The sequence below is a fragment of the Gallus gallus genome, chromosome 4 (genome assembly GCF_016699485.2).
Source record: "Gallus gallus isolate bGalGal1 chromosome 4, bGalGal1.mat.broiler.GRCg7b, whole genome shotgun sequence".
NCBI classification, from domain to species: domain Eukaryota; kingdom Metazoa; phylum Chordata; class Aves; order Galliformes; family Phasianidae; genus Gallus; species Gallus gallus.
Genome location: NC_052535.1, coordinates 14215093 through 14230924, shown reverse-complemented (window position 1 = coordinate 14230924; position 15832 = coordinate 14215093). Strand labels below are relative to the sequence as shown.

At 47.7% G+C, this 15832-nt stretch overlaps 1 protein-coding gene across 3 annotated transcripts in view; it reads left to right on the top strand.

Annotated features, from left to right (window-relative positions):
- The window catches only part of GAB3 (GRB2 associated binding protein 3), a 54900-nt gene that overhangs the window by 34520 nt on the left and 4548 nt on the right, over positions 1-15832 (top strand). For 2 of the 3 annotated variants that reach the window (XM_004940820.5, XM_015278621.4), the window contains 8 exons: positions 706-1009; positions 6117-6333; positions 7201-7670; positions 10107-10162; positions 11229-11484; positions 12385-12466; positions 13700-13802; positions 15025-15138. In XM_004940820.5, the coding sequence (XP_004940877.1) occupies positions 706-1009; positions 6117-6333; positions 7201-7670; positions 10107-10162; positions 11229-11484; positions 12385-12466; positions 13700-13802; positions 15025-15138 (1602 nt within the window). The remainder of the gene's footprint in view (positions 1-705; positions 1010-6116; positions 6334-7200; positions 7671-10106; positions 10163-11228; positions 11485-12384; positions 12467-13699; positions 13803-15024; positions 15139-15832) is intronic. The other variant, XM_004940821.4, reaches the window with a different exon arrangement.

Here is a 15832-nt window from a genome sequence, read left to right as displayed (position 1 = left end):
ATGTAGCTTAATGAAGTGATGCAGCATCTTCATCCTCCCAGAGCTTCATTTAAGCCTGTACAGGATCCATCCATACCTTCAGCCACAACAGCTCGAGAGGCACTGGTGCTGACAGGGCTTGGTTTAGGTTAAATGTCACTGGAAGCAGCATCTGTGTAAGCAGATGTTGTTCCACAATGTTTGGGAGGTTCTTGTTTAACTTCCTAGCACTACAGCTTCCCTAAGGTTAGTTCTGGGCTTCCAGAAGTAACTGACAGCGCATTAACAGCTTTTTACTAGCCCTGGAAACCAGGAGGGCAGCTGTGCAGATCACCTGGAGGCCTCACTTTGGGCAGGAGGTCCTTGTTGCCAGGTGTTAGCTTATGTGCTACAGCGTGCAGGGTGGACCCAGATGTTTTCATTTCACAAAGGCAAATGCATTATCTCCTCCTGGTTCACCCACAGCAACTAAAGGCAGGGGAAGCATCAGAGAAGCTGCACCATGCCAGCGGGCCGAGGGGGAGAGAAGGGAGAAGCCTTGTTCCCCATGGCCTCCCACCTGACAGCCCTCTGCCTCCTACCACAAACACAAGCTGATAGCAAGCACTTCGAATGGAAGTCAGAGTTCAGCCAGATTAGTAAAATAGCCCTAACACCTGGAAGAAAAACAGGTATGTGTGCGACTGCTGTGTTATGCTAACGGGGCCCTGTCTGTGCTGCCCACAGGCCTGGCGGAAGCGCTGGTTCGTGCTGCGCAGAGGGCGCATGAGCGGGAACCCAGACGTGCTGGAGTACTACAGGAACAACCACTCCAAGAAGCCCATCCGCATCATCGACCTCAATGAGTGCGAGGTGCTGAAGCACTCGGGGCCCAACTTCATCAAGAAGGAGTTCCAGAACAATTTTGTCTTCATCGTGAGAACCACCTACCGCACCTTCTACCTGGTGGCCAAAACTGAGGAGGAGATGCAGATCTGGGTGCGCAACATCAGCCAGATCTGCAACTTTGGGCATTTAGAAGATGGCACAGGTAGGATAATGCTTGTCTTTGGGGGCTGGAGGATGTCATGGGTTTGGGCTCTTCCATAGCATTGCCTGGGGCAAAAGGAAACGTGGACCGTGGAGCTGCTTGGAGTGGCAAGCAGTGTGGAACCTGACATTTCCTACAGCTCCATGCAGCTCTGAGGTGGTGCTAAACCCTGATTTGAGAATTATCAGGGATGTGGCTTCTGCTGGGTGAAAATAATAGCTGGCCACTTGGTCTCACATCGATGAAGCAATTGCTGCTAGAATAAACATCAGGCCTTTAATAAGAAAAGGTACTGTTTATGTGAAAAGCTGACTGTTATCTTCTGGGGCCGTTTATTTCATTACACGTCCCATGTTTATTTAGTTTGGCTTAATGCAAGACACCTGTTCCTGGAAAGTGTCCTGCAAAACTTGCATTTTCTCAGGCTTTGTTGGATATGGAAAGTGCACAGATTTGGGTGTATATGTACACATAGCTCAGTATTTTTGTCATTGATTTATCTTTGCCTATTAATGAGAAGAAAAATAAAGCAAAGGCAGAGGACAGAGGAGCACTGGGAGAATATGCCTAGACTGAAGAGGTGGTCCTCCTGTGCAGCACGAAGCCAGCCTGTTCAACCAGGCCCTGTGCCCGTGTGTAGGCAGTAGGGTGAGTTTCTTGGAAAGCTTCCAGGAGTTAACCACTCCAAGATGGATCTAGCCAGTAATTAAAGCCGGGACCTGTGTCATCATTAACCCGCCTTTCAAATGAGAAAACTGGGCTCAGATAACAACAATCTGTCTTTCCCTTGACATTTCCAAGGGGCAGATACAGCAGCAATTTGAGAGCTTTGTAGGAAGTGAGTCACAATAAAGTCCTTTGCTGTGATAAAAGCTAGCAGAAGAGCTGAAAAGGGTGGTGACGGAGAGACCTGACCCCATCCAAGATAACTCAAAGGGCAGCAATATGTTTAGGGGTGTCACAGCGAGGCTGGGCAGACTGTCCTGCCCTGGTCCACGTGCTAATCCTGGTGATTGCAATTGCTGCATGGACGTACCACTACCTGGTAGCAAGAGGAAGCAAAAGGCCATGAGATGTTTTATTTTAACCTATTCCAGTTCCTGGCCTTCTTTAATAACTTCTTCAGTAGTTTATTCTGAGGGGAAATGGGAAGAGCTCTGCAGTGTTCCTGATATAAATTGATGTCTGCTGTCTTTGCATTCATCTTAGAGACCTCTAGGAAATCTTTTTGTTCCATTAGAACTTGCAAATTTGAGCTGGTGGCCTTTTGTGATAGCAGTCAATAGTCCTTCCAAGCTTGAGGGTAAACAGGGACCAATAAGGAATCTACTTCCTACTCATCTGCTCTTGCTGAAACTAAGATGTTGCTCTTGCGTTGCTGCTTTTGCTGCTATATTATGTTGGATAAGATTTTTACCAATTAGTCTGAAATGATGTCAAGTCTTCTCATGCAAAATAAAGAAAACAAATCTATTTCTTCATCTCTCAAATGTGCATTCAGACTTCTGGCACAGCACTGAGGATATGCACAGGGAGATATGATCTGCAGCAGGGGAGCTAAGGCTGTATCTGGAATAGATGTATTTTTGCTGGAAAACTTTATTGTTATTCTGGTTGAGCATAACATTCCCTTCACAGTGGTTACACGTGGGCAGTACTGGCAGTATCGTACAGTATTATTTCTCTCCCAGCAAAGACCACCAGTGTAGATGTTGATGGACCAGAAGTGACAGCCTTTGCTCTGGCAGGCTGGAAAGCTGGCATCCCGGCTTTCTGCTCTGTTCCTCAAGGCAAATATCCCCCACAGTGCAGAGCATTTGCTTGGGTCATTGTAAGGTATGGCATCTGAACCTGCAGCCCTCATCACAGACAGTGCAAGTGAAGCTTCCAGGCACGCACCTCCATATCTCTAATGGCAAACAGTTAATTTGTCCTGCAGTTCCTGTTGATGTGGTTGGGTCTGGGCTGTGTTCAAGTCAGGCCACAGGGCATGTTCAGATCCTATTCCTGTCCTCTGATTTAAGTCTGCACAGTTCCACAGGTTGCACAATACATCTCAAATAGATAATTGCTCCTTTTTTTTTTTCTTTTTGGAAGCACCTAAATCCCCCAAGAGGCTGTAGGTTCAAACAAATTACCCTTAAAAATTAACATAAGAAGAGAAAAGCTCTATTAAATGCCATATACTTTTTAACATGAATGCCACTGTTAAAAAAAAATAATAGTCCCTAAAATGAATCATCAAATAAAGACACATCCATTGCAGGAAATTTTAATGAGCTGTTCAGTGTACTAAAATGACTCTCAAAGCCAATATTATATTATGAAATCAATCACTCTCAATCCTCTCATCTTTCTCAAAATCTGCTCTGAGACTGACTCTGAGGCCAATCCCAAACCTATTGCTTTCTCTGCTTAATGCACAGAATGCAGCAGGGTGTGGGCAGTGACTCAGCCCCAAACACCGCCCCATTCTCAGCCCTTTCAGCAGCAGGGAATCCAGACTCAGGCCCTCCTCACCAGAGGCCTCTGGTTTGGCATTTAAGCAGCCAGACCCAGCCCAAAGCTATCAAAACCTCTGCTGGCCCTGTCAGGAAAACCTTTTAGTCAACATGAGCCGGTGGAGAGGAAGCATGAGCTCCAGCAGCTGTCAGGAAGCACCTGGGCAGGCAGCAGGCACACAGGCCAGCAGCCAACATCACCCCACAGCACTCTGCTGGATGCATTGTGAGGCTGGCACCTCTGGGGAGGCACTGCAGGAGGAGGAGCCCCCACTTCACAGTTTGGAATGAGATGAGGTGGCCAGGGAACTCCATGGCTACCTGACATCTCATACACATGCTGAAACTGATGGATGCAACGCAGTATAGCAGCTTCTGATAGGAGAAAGTTGGTTTTCATTTCACTGTCATTAGGAAGCCTTACTTTAAAGACTATAGCTGTGCATAAAGTGCTCCCCAAGGTCACACTTTGGCAGACAGTTCCTAAGCCCGAGAAGGCCATTTTGTCTTGGATTCCCCCTTCATTTCTTCCATGGGCTTCAGGTATTTCTCTACAGCCCATGTGAATGCCTTGCCTTATTCCCTGTGCAATCCTTATGATCCCTACTGATCTCCAGTTGCTCTGCCTTCTGCAGCACCCAGGACCACACCGGGGCCTGATGTCCAGTCAGCAGCATCCCCTGAAGCAATTGTTTACCCCATGTCCCCCTGGGCTGGTGGTGCTTGGGTGGTATTATTTCTGCTCCTCCACCCAATCCACTGCTCCCTCACCTCTCCACAGCTCTGGGCACTCTTGCTTGCACCCATATTTGCACATAGCTGGGACCTTCTCCCTTCCTGCTCCTCTCTTCTTTGCTTCTTTTTAACCTTGCCAGGACATGGGGCTGGTTTGACTCACCAGCACCTTGCTGCAGCCACTCTGGGGACATCTCAGCCAGCCAAGGCAGCGTGCTGGCAGCATGGGAACCCAGAAGCTCCATTCCCCAAGGGATCATGCTCTCCTTGCAGAAGTGCTTTCCCCTTAAGGTCACCGCTTTATTTCCCCCCTCTACTCCCATACAAAGCAAGCAGGGCAGTGCCTGGCTCTGAGTGGAGTCAAGGGGAAGTGTGACAACTCCTCCCAGGCCTCCTCTGTGGGAGGAAATCCCTCCCAGTGCTCCTCAAGGCTGCTCTTTCATGTCAGCCATTGCAGCGTTTCCACCACCATGCAGCCTGGTGTGGGGGATGCTGCACACAGGGACCCCCCCCACTTTCATTGTGTGCTCATGCTGCCATTGCTCAGTGACCATTTTGAGGCTGGGGACTGGAACAGAAGGCTTTTCCCTCCTGCTATTTCAATCAGTGGCCCTGCATTGATGGACAGAGCATCCTTTGCAGCGTCTTTGTCCATGCAGGGCAGAAAATATGGGGCTAGTACCCACCAGAACAGCTACTTTGGCAGATGAAGCCATTTTCTGTCATACTGGCAAAGAGGGAGACATGCACCAAACCAGTTCTCTGCCTGCTCTCTAGAAAATGGGCATGCATAATTTATTCTCCCCAACTGCTGCCACAGCACAACTTTAATGCACACTGGTTCGGTTACCAGCAGAGCTGGCAGGGAAGGGGACGATCTGTTAGGAGCTGGCTGTGGGTTTCCAAGCCCCTGAAGGCCAGAAAAGAGCAGCCACACAGCAAGCAGGAGGGATGGGGATGGTGCGGATCTGCCATGTGTTGTGCAGCCCGCAGCCTTTCCTGATGGGATAATCTGAGGCTAAACTCTGCAGTACCAGATGGAGCTCAGGCCTGTTCATTCTCTGTGTTAATAATCCAGAATGTCATTAATTTTTCTTGTACGTTGTGGGGTTTTTTATTTTTTTTTTAAATCTGTGGTCAGATGGTGACGTGAACATGCTTTTGCTGAGGTCTCGATGGAGTTAGCCTGATGCATATTTGATCACACTCAGCTTGCAAGACAGCTCCAAGTCCAATATCTGCAAGCTGAGTTACTGCCTGAGCCAGCAGAATGAAAAAGAGAAAAGTTATTTTTCAGCTGAGAAGGCTTCAGCTGTCAGGCCTGCTTTACAAGCATGAAAACTCATAATTGCTGTGTCTTTCAGATGATCACTGGGGCGAAGAGGGCTGCTGAAGTCACATTGCTGTGAACACCTGTCTAAAATTATGCAAATGCTTTGTTCAGTAAGCTTGGATTTAAGCATGTGCATTAGTGCTTTGCAACCTGGGGTTCACTGCTATGCCATACCTCTAAGTAAACAGGGGGAAGCAGCAGCAAACCAGTGCTGATGGGGAAGGAAAAAGATGACTCCCTCCCCACTTTAAAGAGAAAATACCACTTTCTCCTGCTTCTTTTGGCTTAGAGGAGGAAGGTGCTTAAAGGCCAGTACAGAGGTCTCAGTGTCACAGGCGGCCTGGTTCCTTGCTGGTGGCCCTGGGGCAGAGGAGTGACCGCAGAGCCGAGCTGTGTGCAGGATATCGCTGTTCTGAGGGCTGAGCTGACCTGCATCTTGCTGTGCAGTGCAGGATCTGGCCCACAGAGGCATGCTCCCTGCAATCAGTTATCACCTCACCCTACTGCCACTCACCAGGGCTGTTGCTTCCCCTTGCAGGTTCAGTGGAAAGCCTGTCCCACACAACCTCGTCCCCACAGCCTTCGCCAGCTGCCTCCACCCACACATCCCGCATCGCCGATCCCTCCTTCTCAGTTGACCACCCTGCCACTGATGCTTCTGCTGCAGAGGAGACCCCTAGTGAGTCGGAGTCAGTCTTCCTCCCCGACTACCTCTTCCTCTCCAACTGCGAGTCGGGCAAGCTCAGCCACACCAGGTAACTGGGGTCTGTGCACATGTCAGGCTGCAGCCACCCACTGCCTACTCAGCGATGCTCTGGGGGATAGGAGCAAACTGGTCCCTGAGTCTTGCAGCTCCAAGGAGGCTTTTGAGACCAACAGGGGGCCATCAGCCTAGTCCAGTTTACAAGGTCTTTTTATAGTGAAGGTGAGCAGTCAAGCATCATCTGTTGGTCCTGGCCCATGCAATCTTCATCCAGGTGCTCTTTCTGCCTGCTGCTGCTCAAGATGCTCCAGAAAGTGCCTCATGCCCCAGCTCAGGGGGCATTCCCTGGCTGTAGGGAAGGGACGGATTTCAGCTCAAACTGTGCTTTTTGCCATGCAGTGTCACTCAGAAGGAAAGAAAGGGTGAAGTCTCAGCAGAACAGTGATCTCGCTCCTCCCCTTCCTTCTCTGAAAGTTCCTCTGGTTTTTAACCTGGGTTCCTGAAACACAGCAGATATCTTGCTCTGGGAGCCGCTTCTCCCCTTGCCTGGGAACCAAACTTTGTAGATATAGGTATTTAGGGAATTCTGCAGCATAAAGACTGAAACTTGAGGAGTGGCAGCATGAGTGCTTCTCATATACACCAAGGGCTCAGTCTCTTCACTGGTGATGCAGGGGATTGAAGCCCTGGGCTGGCAGACAAGCATCCCTGGGAGGGAAGGATGGGGCCTGCACTGGGCCGAGCTCAGGCAGAAAGCAAACAGCATTAAGGGATCAGTGGGCATTTTCCAACTGGGAGTGAAAAGCAGCCCATGGAGCTTCTGCCAGTGGATTGCACCCCCAAGTCCCCTCACTCGTGCATTCAACCAGTTGCAACAGGGAGAAAAGGCAATGCCGATCCTGCTCTGTGCCCCATGCAGGTGTGACAGCTGGTCCAACTCAGATAGATCGCTGGAGCAGACCTCATCAGATGATGTTTTCATCGACTCTCTGCAGTCCCAGCCCTCCTTGTACCTCGTGCAGCCATCCGGCACCATGCATCAGGATGGGGCCCCGCTGGCAAACCCTGGTGTGGTGCCCAGGAGCACGGACATGAGTGGGACAGCCAGCAACTTGTCCTCTTCTCCACTGCTGGGGACACCGCTGACACCAACCTTTCCAATGGAGCAAAGCCAAAGCACACTGCCCTATGGCGTGAGCCAGCTGGATGTGCTCTCCAACACGCCCCCGCCACGGCCCCCCAAGCCCACCCACTTCTCGGACAGGCGAGGGGATGAGGCAGGTGGTGGAGTGCTACAGAATGGCCACGCGGGGACCTGCCACGCTCCAGTGGCACTGGTGCCCAGGAGGATCTCCCTGTCCAGCCTAGACAACATGAGAAACTGGAAAGGTGAGTGCAAAACTGCATCCCAAAGGGCTTGCTTCAAACCAGTTTGCAAGCAGTGTTTTGATCTATCTACTAGTGCATTCAGTTCTTGTCCCTCGCTCTGCCTCTGAAGGTCAAAATGTGGGCTTGTACAGGAGAAATGTCTTTGTGGCTGTGCTGTTCTGCACAGAGTCCTCTCAGTAAAAGCAGCAGTCTTTCCACATGCTTAAAGATCAGGAAGCCAGGGAGGTGCTGGGGGTGGGATGTAATCCTGGCTGAACCAGAGTCTCTGTGTCCTTCAGCAAATCCCCTCTGTCCTTGCATTTCTTTCTGGCTAGCCCGAAAACCTACCGCAGAGCTAGACCACTGCAAAACAAGCTCAGCTTCCAGGTGTGGTGTGTTTCCACTTGTTCTTAAAATACAGTCATTTCAAAATAACTGTTGGAAATCCAGAACATATAGATGTCAAAGTCCAGCACACGCAGTATGTGAGAGTTTTATTCTGTGGAGCCACAGAACAAAGAGAAGCAGCTGAAATACCTGGCTGGAAAGCATCACTTATTTTGGAGTGACGTGTCTTTTTGGATGACAAAGAAAATGTGGGGCTTTATGGATGACTGTCCTCCAGCCCGTTGTAGGAATCATTAAGTTTGGAAAAGACCACTAAGATCATCTAGTCCAGCACACTCAATGTCTGGGGCCCTTAGATCTTGTCCTTGAAGCTCATGCACTAGAGCAAGGAGACCTCTGCCCCAGGCTGTTTATCAATGTACGAGCAATTCTTGGAAGGTTTTTGCAGAAACACCCATCAGTGGAAATGCTGTTCTTCATTATCTGTTATGTCTGCTTGCTCCCTGAAAAACATTACTTTTGCTTCCACGCATATACTACTCTGACACCAGCAGCATGCTCGAGATGGTTAACGTTCCTCCATCACAATTTATGCCAAAATGTTCTTAAGAGGATTAAGTGCCCAAATGTCATGTTCTGCTACCATGCTGCAAGGTTATCTCTGCCTGACAGGGGGCAGCAATGAATTAATATGTGCTGCTATTTTTTTTCTTCTCAAGAGTGCAGCTGAAACTATTTGAAAGGTTAAATTCTGAAGTAAAATGTGCTTCACAGAGAAAGATCTGAGAAAGAAACAGGGAGAAAGCAGCTGCTCCTTGCGGGCTCCAGCAATTTAGTTGATTTGTTTGTCCTTGGTAGCTTGTAAATGCTGAGCTGCTATTAGTCAACCTATGACAAAGACAGCGTGTGCAGGCAAAGCACCTATGTTGTGGCACCTACTGGTTCCTGAATGCCTTTTTGCCAAAATAACTAAATGCAGTCAGTGCCTGCTGACCCAAATCCATCTGTGCCCACACTAACCTTCCTGCTTAGCACTTCTGCTGCCATTGGCATTGCCCCGCGTCCCACTGCAGTGCAGCAGTGATGTCTCCTGGGCCAGGGAAGGGTGCAGGCTCATGATGCTCCTGCCCAGGGAGTCTGTAGAGCACAGAAAAACAGTTTTCTGCACAGAAAATCATTTTCCAAAATAGGATGGTAGTTGTATGCATAGGTAGAAGTATATATGCCTGTGTGTGTATATATATACGTATATATTCAAACACATGTGGTAGGTAGGAGTGACAGCAGTTCTATTTCCTCCAAATCTCCCTGTTTCTATTTTCTGTCCTTCTTGAAAACAAAGTGTAACAATCTTCCATTATTTAGAGTGAAATCTCACCACACAGAGAAGGAACCTCCCAGCATTTCCCACCACTGATCTTCTATACACTATACAAAAAATAATGACATTCCTTCTTGCCTTTTCCTTAAGAAATGAAGTTGACCTCTGCACCAAGACAATCCAGACAAGGGACACTTGACCAGCAGCCTTCTCTCTGGCTGTTTGTCCTCCACCAGCACAAGGCACATGCATCACATCAACATTTCTGGGTGGCAAAGATAATTTCTCCCCTACATTATGTTTATTTACACACCTTCAGTACAACACATGCTTCCCTGGCACCTCATAACCTAGGCACCTAAATGGCTTTCTGAACGATAACAAAAGAATCTTCCCTCCAGTCCCTTTTGGTATAATGACTGTTATATGATAGATGGGCAATAGAGGGACTAGAGCAGGTGTTGGGTTTAAGCGTTGGTCTGCTTGGTTGCTTGCTCTGCACACCAGCAAACTGCTTGTGTCTATGGGAACCATCATTTACCACAGAATTGCATGTAAGTAATTTCCTTGGTTTCATCATGCTTAAAGTAGCTGTAATTGTTCTTGAAACACTACCAAGTTAGTTCTGCTCCTATATATTATTGAATTTCCTTGTTTAGGGTAAATAGCAGGAGTTCTGCAATCTCTGTATAGCTGTGGTTATTTTAAAGCCATATGCTTTACTCCAGAAAGATCTCCATGAGGTTGCTCTGTCTTGCCACATTTTTAATCCCTTTTTTTCCTTGCAGCAGACATGGAAGGCAGTTCTTTAAGAAGTCGAGACAAGAGACTTAGCTTGAATTTGGTAAGTACTCTGCATAAATTTAAACACAGGTGCATGACAAACTTCCAAATGTGAGTTATTTTACACCCTGATAGACAGTCACTTCTCTCCTGCACTCAGCAAAAGAATTTTAAAAATGGAGGAAACCCTTGGCTTTGGACAATTTCTGTGTCACTTCTTTGTGGCCAAGGAGAGAGGAAGGTCACAACATGAAGACCCTGCTTTTAAAGCAGACAAAGGCAGGTCTGCTGTGAAGGACAGCGATAACCTCTAGAATGAACCTGTTGACCACAAGCACCTGAGAAAATTGCTTCTCTCTTGAAAAAAAGAGGTCTAAAGAAGCCTATCACTTCCTGATCCCAAGGAGCATCTCTTCTAAGGACATGGGGAAGTCTCTGCCTCAAAGCCCCTGTGATTCAGAACTCTGCCAGCCCAAAGCTCCTGGCTCAGCTTTTGACAGATGTGGGTTATGTGTAGCACCATCAGGCATCATGCAGCCAGCCTTCTGCCTGGCACTGAACACTGTTTTCTGAGTGGGAGTTCCTTTGCTGCTCATCTGCAAGCCCTGGTGGTGTGCAGCTGATGCCTACCTCCCCTTTGAAAGCTTGCAGGGTTGATGATCCTCTCTCCTCAATGCTCAGCCAGCACCAACCTGTATGAAATGAATCTCTAGTGTTTGTTCTCAGCTGATAGAAATAACTTGTATGTCTGCACCTCTGCTCTCTTAGCTCCTACATTTGCAAAAATCTCGTTGATCAGGTGTTCTCCTTTTGGATGTTTTCATCTAAAAGGGCCTCCTTCATATCATAGGGCAGAATTGCTGCTGGAGGAGGCAAATGCAGCCTTACTGAAGTCAGAGAATTTAACCTACTGAAGTTACTCATAAATTTGGTCTTATTTTCCAGCAGTGAGTGGCTGAGCTCAGCTGTGGGCTCCTCCACATCTGGCATGAGCATCTAAACACATGTTTCTCCTGTCCTTCCAGCTCACGCTTCTTGATGAGGTCTCACCAAGACCTCTCAGTTTGCTCAGAGCAAGCTGTTTGTTCACCATCATTTCTCTCTCCTTTCCTCCCTCATCACTGAAGCCCTGCCGCTTCTCCCCACTCTACTCAACGGCTGTGGATGGAGCAGAAGACAACTATGTGCCCATGCGCCCCAGCACCTCTCCCTCGGCACCAGGCTCTGACTGCTCCCCTGACGGCTACATCCCCATGAGCCCCACCTCGGCAGCCTTCACCTTCCCTGTAGTCAGCACTGAAAAAGTCACCAGCCCCTTACCCGAGCTGCCCTCCGACCTGGAGCCGCCCCCGGTGAACCGAGACCTCAAGCCTCGCAGGAAATGTAAGGCCAGACCTAAAGAGCAACCACTAAGCAAGTGCCCTGGAGGGGACGCAGGTGGCCTCCTCTGGGTGTGACCCTGGTACATTTCATATGTGTTAGTGTAGTGCAGGAGTGTGGATCAACTCTGCAAATGGCCACATGGGTGTAGTTTGGGAAAAAGGAGGCTAAACCCTGCGTCCTTCTGTCTTACCAGCTCCCCTGCCTCCCAGAAGCAGGACATCCAGGCACTCAAATCCTCACACCTGATGTGGGCTGCTTGTTAAATCTTCCTTAAATTTTCCTTCCTGCCTCTCGTGGCACTTCCAAAATTTGAGTTGCATTTTCAGAGGATATACTGGGGACAAAATTTAGCTCTGCAGAGAAGAAATTGCTGAAGCCAAGTCTGTATTTAATCACTTTGGGCTACAGAGCCACAGAGCTACTCAGAAATTTATTGAGGAAATGCTACCTGAAGCAGGAAGAGAAATTTAGTGTGCTGCCAGAAAGCAGAGCAAGCTCAGCTCCTTTCTTAGAATGTTTTGAGAACTGAGTGGAAGTGAGGTGTGGTCCTCTCCACATGCAGCACCTTTGGATTTAGAAGAGATCCCAAAGCCTGGACCTGAAAGTGAACTGGGCTCTCCTTGCCGGCAGCAGGTGCTGAGGCAAGGACAGGGGTCTTGTAGGGTATTTGTTCTCCTAATGCCTGTCGTATTTCTTCTGTTGGTTTTGGATTAATGAGGGACCTTTGCTTTCCTGCACTGACTGAAACAGTCATCTGTTACTGATTTCTATCAATTAAGTTTTGTGAAATACTCTGTTAGTTTCTTACTCTTATTCAAAAAACCTGCATTTTCCTAATCAACCCATGCTTTTCCTGAGTCTTGCTCTTGTGAATGTAGCTCCTTTTGTATCTCTTTGTAGCACGGCCACCTCCTTTGGACTTGAGAAACCTCTCCACGATCCGAGAGCATGCTGCCGTGACCAGGATGTGGACTGTGCCTTAGTAAGTCAACAAGAAACCCACTGCTCCAATCTTTCAAGCATTAACCTTGTGGAATGGAATTAAAAATAACTGATCACATTCCGTGAGATACAGTTTCCTGGCAGAGTCCACAAACCAGAATTCCACAGGGTTCCTTCCAACATCCCCCAGGCTTTTGCTGTCTTTAGAAGTCAATACTCCCTGTCAAGACAGGTAGCTCCAGTGAGCTGAGCATCACTAAGTGCTGACAGGAGGGATGAGGGTTGGGTATGTTGCAGATTAGTGTTTGCTCAAAACTCAGTGACTTTAGAAGGTTCCTTTTGAAAAGACCAGAGCTAACCTGTGCTCTGGAGTGCTTTTTGTGACGGCTGAACTTCAACTTTGGTGAATTCACGAGCAGGGGAAGTCACAGCACGATGCCTGGGGGAAAGCCTGGCCGTACTGATCCCTCTCCCAGCCCAACCCTTGAAAGCTGGTAACCGCTCAGCTGCCTGCCATAGGCTGTCTGAGGGAGAACCAGTAGCCTCCCTTCCCAGCATCCCTGACAGAGTGCCACAGTTAATGAGTGCTGACACAGTGCAGAGTCCTGAAGGATAATGAGCTCAGAGGGAGTTTGCATGTTTTGCACTAACAAAACTAAAAAAGGACTATGTCCGGAACTAATAAAGCAGAAGGAATTACACTGTTCATGCTGCATGAAGTAGCCATCCAATTTCCTAGTAACTAACCCCATTGTGCCAGCCTGCAATAATTCACTCATGATATACCTCTGACAGCAATGTTAGTGGAAGAGATTTCCCTGAACAAGGGCTGAGTTACAGCCATCTCTACACACAGACAGCATGTGTTTACATGGTGTTCAAAGCCAGCCAAGTCCCTCTGCATTCCCCTCCTGTAGCTAATTAATTTGTGTTAATCTCCAAGACGCGGGTACCCACACAATAAACTGCCCCACTGGCACTTGTTACCCAAACGTTCTCTGTTTGTGCCCCTTGATGGAGAACGGCTACAATATTTTATGCTTTCTGTCATAGCAGAGATGGTAAACGTTCATTAAAAAAATAAAATAAAATCAATTAAGACACAAGATTATAGCACTTTTTCTAGAACTATGGAATATTTTTGGACATCCTTTCCATAAAGGCTGCAGCATTAGTGTGAGTTTATTCGCCATATGGACTGTGTCAGGCTTTGGCTTCATTTCAGAGCATCTGTAAGATGCTTCCTTAACCTCTCCTGTGTTTTTCTTCATAGCAATCGAATGAGCTTTATCTCACCAGAAAGAGACGGTATTAATTCAGCAAGAATATTTGCCAATTCAGTTTCCGGAGAAGAGGAAGAAAGTTACATTCATATGGTAATCTTCATTTTCACACAGCCATCCTTTGCTTTATTCTGTTCTGTCACATTGATAGAGAATGTAGAAGTTTGTTTTCTAAGAAAAAATGTTGAGGAGGTTTGTCCTTTGCCTTCTGTTTTAACAAAAATGATGAAATGGTTTTAAACCAAAGACAGTGGGACCAATTTACAGAGAGATAAGGGGAGCCCTTCTTCTGCTCTGCAGAACTCAGCTGTTCACCCACGAATGTTGCTGAGCAGTTCCAAGAGATCACAGGGATCAGCCATATTTACATGAGAACTCATTAAGGCAAAGGCAAATTAAATCTTTTCACCTTTCAAAAGTGTGCCCTGCAAAATCTCCAAGGAAATGACAGAAAGCCGTTAGCGCACTTCCTAAAGAAACACACCAAATATTGTGCAGAAACAGAACACCCATTACAGTCTCCTGTTGCTTCTGCTTTGGCTGGTGGCACTAACCCCACTTCCCATCCCACGAGAGAAGAACATCTGGCTTTGTGGCTTCCTTTTCTTCATTCACTCTCTAGCTGTATCTTGCAAAAGACCAGAACCTCAGTTTCCTTTGAGTTTTGGGTAGAAATTCATCTCAAATCCCTCATTCTGAGCCACTGTCTACACATTTGGCTCCAGAGCTGAAGCCCAGCAGCAAAGGCTATTCAAATACATTGCAAAACTGACTACAGAATCCATAAGCAGTCGTCTCAAATTTTAACTCCCATCTTTACTAGATCAAAACCAGCTCAAAAGGACAGTTCCAGGTGTAACTGCTCCCCTTGTGATTTTTCCAGTCAGTTAAAATTCTCCACGTGTTTGCAATCATCTGTTCATTCCCTGGCCCTCTCAGCTGCTAGATTTGGAAGGGTTACCCCCATGATGGTTCAGCTGGCACCCCTGCAAATCTGAGCCTTCCAGGGTCTTGGGGTGAGAAGCTGAGCTCCTTCCTGAGAATACTGTCTAAACCAGAATGAGATTCAGCATGGTTTGCTTGTTCTGCTATAATTACCAGGAGGAAAAGGCACTCTCCATTCCCTTATGGCATGTGACAGCTATTCAGCACTGCCCTACAGTTAGTCACCAAATGCACCCTTGGCACAGACCGCCCTGTGGGTGCTGGCTGTCCTCATTTGTGCTGTCGAGAGAGTCTCTGCTTCCAAGGCTGTCCTGCTTCCTCCTGGGATCGTATTTTATGAGCATTAAAAGTTTCTCTTCTTTCCTGACAGGAGCACAGACAGGCAACATCTCCATACAGTGGTGCTTTTCCATGGACAAGGAAATCTAACCTTGATTACTTAGCATTGGATTTTAATTCTGCTTCCCCATCCCCTGTACAGAAGGTATGAGTCCCCTGTGAAGAACCCCAAACCTCCTCACTCTGTATCTGCTGGGAGGAAGACAAGATCCAGAGCCTGCTAGGTGCCCTAGGGATGTACAGCAGTGAGGGCTTGTGGGCAAGTTTGGTGCTTGCAGGATCTCTGCATGCTCTCCCATTTTCACTGTGTCTCCACAAACCCTTTCCTGCTAGTTTTCCCCCAAATCTCTTTGCAGTAACAAATTTACAGCCCATTATATATTCACTGGGTAAAACTGTACTATCTCTCGTAACACAGCAAAATCTTATTCTTGCATCTCCAAAAACATTTTAATTTCTTTAGCAATGCTGAGAAAATGCAATCCTTGTTCCAGAGAGCTTACAGAGAGCACCTGCCCAGGTGGTGAGCGGGTACCACTCCAAGCAAAGAACACTGTGTGTTTGGGAAGTTTTGTGTCCCATAGATCATCTTCCCTATCAGCTAGCACTGCTGGAGGCAAAGGACTTAGGACACCAAAGCCTTTTTAAATGCAAACCATCCTTCTGGTTAAAGTACAGGCAGGTTATCCCAGCAGCAGGACTGCTTGCTTGACGAGGATGGTAATCTGCATGGAAATAGCCAGGACAGTCATTTCCCTCCCTCATGTGCTGGGCTGAGCGATAGGGTGGTGGATGGTTGACTGTAGCTCAGGCAGGCTGTAAAGCAACGTTTTTGTCAG